This window comes from Monoraphidium neglectum (genome assembly GCF_000611645.1).
Source record: "Monoraphidium neglectum strain SAG 48.87 unplaced genomic scaffold scaffold04167, whole genome shotgun sequence".
Taxonomy (NCBI): Eukaryota; Viridiplantae; Chlorophyta; class Chlorophyceae; order Sphaeropleales; family Selenastraceae; genus Monoraphidium; species Monoraphidium neglectum.
In genome coordinates, this window is record NW_014009462.1 from 1 (window position 1) to 4,941 (window position 4,941).

Sequence of the window (4,941 nt, forward strand, 5' to 3'; positions counted from 1 at the left end):
GGTGGGGGGTGGGCTTTGGTGGTGGTGGTGGTGGTGGTGGTGGAGAGGGGTGGGCTTTGGTGGAGAGGGGGGGGCGCCCTCATCCCCTGTGAGGGAGTGGGCAGGGGCGGGAGAAGGACGCCAGGTGCCGTTGGGCTTGCTGCGCCTCCAAACCCTTTGAGCGACACTGGTGAGGGCAGCCAGCCCGCTGCAACTGCATGCCAGACACCCCACAACCCAGACCGAGAAAACGCAGCCGAGTGCAGCATGCAGCAGAGCAGACCAATTCGCCAACAGGAGTACCTGCGGAAGTACGGGCAACAGCAGCAACCCCAGCAGCAGCAACAGCACACCCAGCAAGATCAAACGCGGCCAGCCCCGCTCTCACCAGGACGTTCTCCATGACAGTCTCCAGGGAGCAGGGGACGTCGCGCATGAACCACCCGGTGCGGGGCGTCCAGCCCTCGGGGTCGCGCCCCTCGGGCACGGCCGACGTGGGGGCCGACTCGGCCGCCTCCTTTGACGCGGGGTCGGCCCACACCCACAGCAGGCCCTGCTCCTCCTGCGGTGGTGTGTGTTTGAATGTTGGGGGGGGGGAGTGAGGTGGCGGGGGGACCAGGGAGTCAGGGAGAGCTGAGACAGGGGGTGCTGCCCGGGTGCTGGAATATTAGTAAGCAAGCAAAAGGGGATAGCGATGAGGCCGGGTGGCCACGAGCCGCTGTGGTCGTGATCAATCGGTCGAAACAGAGGCCGGGCGCGTCATGCGACTTGAACGCGCCAGGAGACATGCGCTACACCCAAGATCCGGACTGGGCGCCCCGTGTGACGTCACCTTGACGGGGTATGACGTCACGCAGGACCTCTTGCTGCCCATGGCGCTGGCCTTGGCCCGCGGGTCCCGGATCTGGGGGATCGCCGTGCACGTCCCAGACCCGTCAAACTGCCACCTGGCGTCGGGGGGGCGACCATTAGGAGGAACAACGATGGAGGATTAGGGAACGATTGTCAAGAGGACGGTGGGCTATTCATGGGAGGACGATGGGGTGCGAAAGCGGGCAGGCTCAAGTGAGTGTGAAATCAGACATCTGAAATTACACATGTGCGCCGCCGACATTCCCTGACGTCGCGTTTGAACATAACCAGGGGGCGCTGCGGCCAACACAATCAAAAACTGCGGCGCAGCTGCCACACCAGCCTTACCCCACCGGGCCAAACACCACGGCCCCCTCCCCCCCCCCCCACCCAGAGTAAAGCCTTCCCCACATATTGCAACACCCACTTTCCCCCTGACCCCCCACCCACCCGTGGTAAGAGCACATGAGGTGCCCCGTGGACGGCTCTATCCGGCCCTCACTCAGCGGCGCCAGCCTGTGGGGGCAGCGGTCCTCCATGGCGGTCCAGCGGGAGGCCGCCGAGTCGTACCACAGCACCAGGCGCCTGCCCAGAAGCTTCACGGCGGTGGGGCGGGCGCGGTCGAGGTCCCCCACGATGGCCATGGGGTACCTTTCAGGGGTCGAGAGGACAAGGGTGAAGGAGGGTGGTTTGGACGTTTCGAAGGTTGGCTCGGGATGGGTGTGTGCAGGTATCCAGTTGGGTTCAGTGGCTGCAGCGCGGGGGACCGAGGGAGATGCATGGCACGCAGTGCTGGGTGGTGCGCATGGGTCCAAGGGGGTGGGGTGCATGTTCCTGTCCAACATGCGGCTCGCCCTGCTATTGCCAGGTCCAGGCCGGCCACACAACGCGCCCATGCAGCCCACCATTGCTGGTACCAATTGATGGCTTCGCTTGCCGCGCCCTCTTGCGGCGCGGCGGCCGGCGTCGTGGTCGCTGCACGGGAAATGGACAAGGACCCAGGCGGCATCGTCTAAACGGCGGTGAGGCGGTTTGGGCATGCGAGGGGTTGCGGATGCATCCTCTCGCGCGTGGGGCTGCGCCCGTTTTCATGCAGATGCCGCGCCGAGGCGTGGCGGGCGCTGCAGGCGCCTGCTTCAGCTCCAGCTGCAGAGCAAGCACACGCATGCGCTGCCTCCCGCACGGCTTCCTCATGCGCTGCAGGGGTTACGAGGCACAGGCTGGCCCAAAGACATGCGGCTGTGCCGGCAACACCCTCCTGCCCGCCAGTCTCAATGCATTCGCCCACTCACTGACGTCATCGGTGGTTGCGACTTGCATGCGCTCCGCCAGGCGGTGCGGGCGTGTCCTGCTGCCGCCGCTGCGCGCCCCGCATGGCGCAGCACGCGAGACGTGCGGCGAGCGCAACGCGCTGCGGGCGGGCAGCAGCGGCGCCGCCGAGCAGCGCGCGCTGTGCTGCACGCGAGCGTGAAGCACGCTCATTGCTGGCTCCCGATGCGGGTGAGGATTGAAATTATGCAACCGCGCTGTGCCGAAGGAGGCCTGGTGGAGATCTTGACACGGGTCGAAGCGTCAGGTCGAACGCCAAAAAACAGTGGATGCAAGTAAACAATGGTTTCGATGTGTCAGTCTCTCTGGGTCGACATCCTGTGAAGCTGCGTGGTCCACTGAGTGACAACGCTGCGAGTGCCGCCGCCCACAAGCGTTGTGGCATCCGCTTCCCGCCAGCGAAGAGTGCGCAGGGTTGTGCTGATGACATTTTGCGTCTGGTGCTGATGCTGACGGTCTCATTAAGTCATGGCGCCCCTGCAGCATGGAAGGGCCAGTCCACGTTGCAGTGAAGCTTCCGGGAACTCACTCCAATGGATTAACCCTCATGCCGAGCGCTGGTCCACAGCAGGCGCGCCCTGCAGCCGGTACAAGCACGGACGCGTCTCATCTTGCAAGCGCTGGCACTGAAGCTTGCAGTCAAAAAAGGGTGGCCACGCCGCTGAACATTACAACCAACCAACCGTGTGCGTGCAAGGCAGCCCGCCGACCTCGGTGTCTCCTGCTGGTTTCGGAAGTGGCTTTCTATCGCAGAGTTGCGGTCAGGGCATAAACATGTCCCGTATAGAATAATGGGTGTGCGGTCGTACCGCCGTCGTCAAAGCTGCCGCTGATGGCCGCCCGCCAGCAGCGGCGACGCATAACCATAGCAGCCCCCCCCCAAAAAAAATCCCGGGAGGCAGGGAGCCATCCGCCCACGAATCATGCATCTCACCCGGCGTATGCACCATCCAGGGGGCCGCAGCCAGGGTAAGGACAGTGTGACCGCTGCCAGGGGCGGCTGTGCAACCTGCCGGCTGTCTTTTCAGTCATCTTTTCAGGGGCTGGATTGGATAGCCAGGCCCAAGCAACCGCGGGAACCCATGCACGGCCGGCAGGCCTGTGCAACAGTCATGTTTTCTGCATGGCCGCTGCACGGCGCCCGCAGTAGATGGCAGGCCCGACCGAGCTGGGATTGAAAGTCGGCAGGCGCTGCCCACCCACTGAGGTGGCCGCTGGTCGGCAGCGGGTTGAGGCTGCTGCGCATTCGTGTCGCCGCAAAAAGCTGGTGATGACGCCCCGGGAAAGAGGCCCCCCGCTGCAAGGGAAACGGGGCGAATGGAATGCAGTGTGCAAGCAACGCCTTTGGGCGGGCCCCGCGAATGCATGCATGCGTGCAAAGAGTAAGGACGCGCTACCCGTGGCGGCGTTAAGACCCTCACTTGAGCCTCACAACACGGCCTCCCCAAAGGAGTCGGGAGCAGGGGCCATTCGCATGACGGGCCCCTTGGGTTGCAACGATGGCATGTGGTGCAGGTTTATGCCTGGACCTGCTGTGGCGGGGCGACCCTGTGCAAAGATGCAGCCGGCCGGCGTGCACAAGCAGGCAGCGCGGCAAAGCAAAACCCACCCAAGCGACAAAAGTGCGGCCTCAGCCGCCAAGAAAGTGGCCCTTGCCAAACAGATGCCGCCATCCATGCCGCCGGTGCTGCCCCACGGCGGAGGCGGGCGGGGGCGCTGCAACTGGGGATGCAGGCCGGTCACGCGAGCGCCAGGGGCGCCCCCACGCAGTCGCTGTTGTCGACACGCGACAGCTCCCAGCCCTTGATACCAGCGCGATCCAGCGCCTCGTCGATGCGCGCGGTGTGCTGCTCCGGCCACTTGCCGTCCGGGGTGCCCAGCACGGCGCCCGAATAGCTCATGCCGGCGCGGGAGGCCGCGCCAGTGTAGTAAAACAGCGCGAATGACAGGTCATCCGCGGCGTCCTGCGTGTGCGGTTTGATTTCGAAGCGCCGCCGGGCAGGGGCAAGCAGAAGAGGGATTCGTGAGGGGAGTTGCGGGTGGACCAGGCTGCCGGGGGCTCGCAGCAAGTGGGGCGAAAGCATTCGAGTGTTCAAACGCAGCGTGTCCATTTGGACTTTGGTTGCGATGGGACTGTGAAACGAGTAGTAGCGACGCCTGTTTGCAGCACAGACAACGCCCGCCGCTGGCACGCGGTAGGTGTGCACTCCGCCGCCCGTGCGGCTGCCCCCGGGTGTGACCTGAGGTCCGCTTGCTCTCACCAGCACTCTCCAGTACTCCTGGCTTGTGATGCCGTTGTCCAGCACGCTGTAGTGGAACGTCCCCGGGTGCTCCCCCCGCCTTACGCGGTACCTGCGGCGCCGCCACACCGCGTCCCCTTGCAGCGTGATGGCCTTGAACACGGGCTCGTACCAGAAGGCCTGGCCCTTAGGGTAGTACAGCTGGGGGTGTTGAGGGCGGGAGGTATGGGTGGGTTGCGTGCGTGTGGGGTGGTTGATTTGGTGCAGGTGTGATTCATGCAATGTGTGAGAAGGAGCGCCGATTTTATGCCAATCGCCTGGCAATAAAAATTGGAAGTTGGTTGAGGGACCGTTGATCAGACCCACACGGGGATCAGGCCCGAAGACGCTCGCACTCTGGGCGGTCAGGTGGCACGGGAGAGGTGGGGCAGGCGGTTGGGGTGGCGCCCCCCACCCCTCCCACCCTGCCAGCTCAGCGCACCTGGTGCTGGCACGGGAAGAAATCGTAGCTGAGGGTGGGGGGATGAGGAAAGCAGGAGAG

At 64.7% G+C, this 4,941-nt stretch overlaps 2 protein-coding genes across 2 annotated transcripts; both read right to left on the reverse strand.

The window, feature by feature from the left end:
* Positions 1-79: 79 nt before the first annotated feature.
* Positions 80-1,475, reverse strand: MNEG_13963 (pheophorbide a oxygenase; the record flags this gene model as incomplete). The annotated part of the gene is made up of 4 exons (XM_014037564.1): positions 80-86; positions 423-541; positions 812-926; positions 1,282-1,475. The coding sequence occupies 4 exons, from the start codon at positions 1,473-1,475 to the stop codon at positions 80-82; spliced, it is 435 nt and encodes a 144-aa protein (XP_013893018.1).
* A 2,424-nt stretch (positions 1,476-3,899) lies between these two features.
* Positions 3,900-4,271, reverse strand: MNEG_13964 (hypothetical protein; the record flags this gene model as incomplete). The annotated part of the gene is made up of 1 exon (XM_014037565.1): positions 3,900-4,271. The coding sequence occupies one exon, from the start codon at positions 4,269-4,271 to the stop codon at positions 3,900-3,902; it is 372 nt and encodes a 123-aa protein (XP_013893019.1).
* Positions 4,272-4,941: the final 670 nt, after the last annotated feature.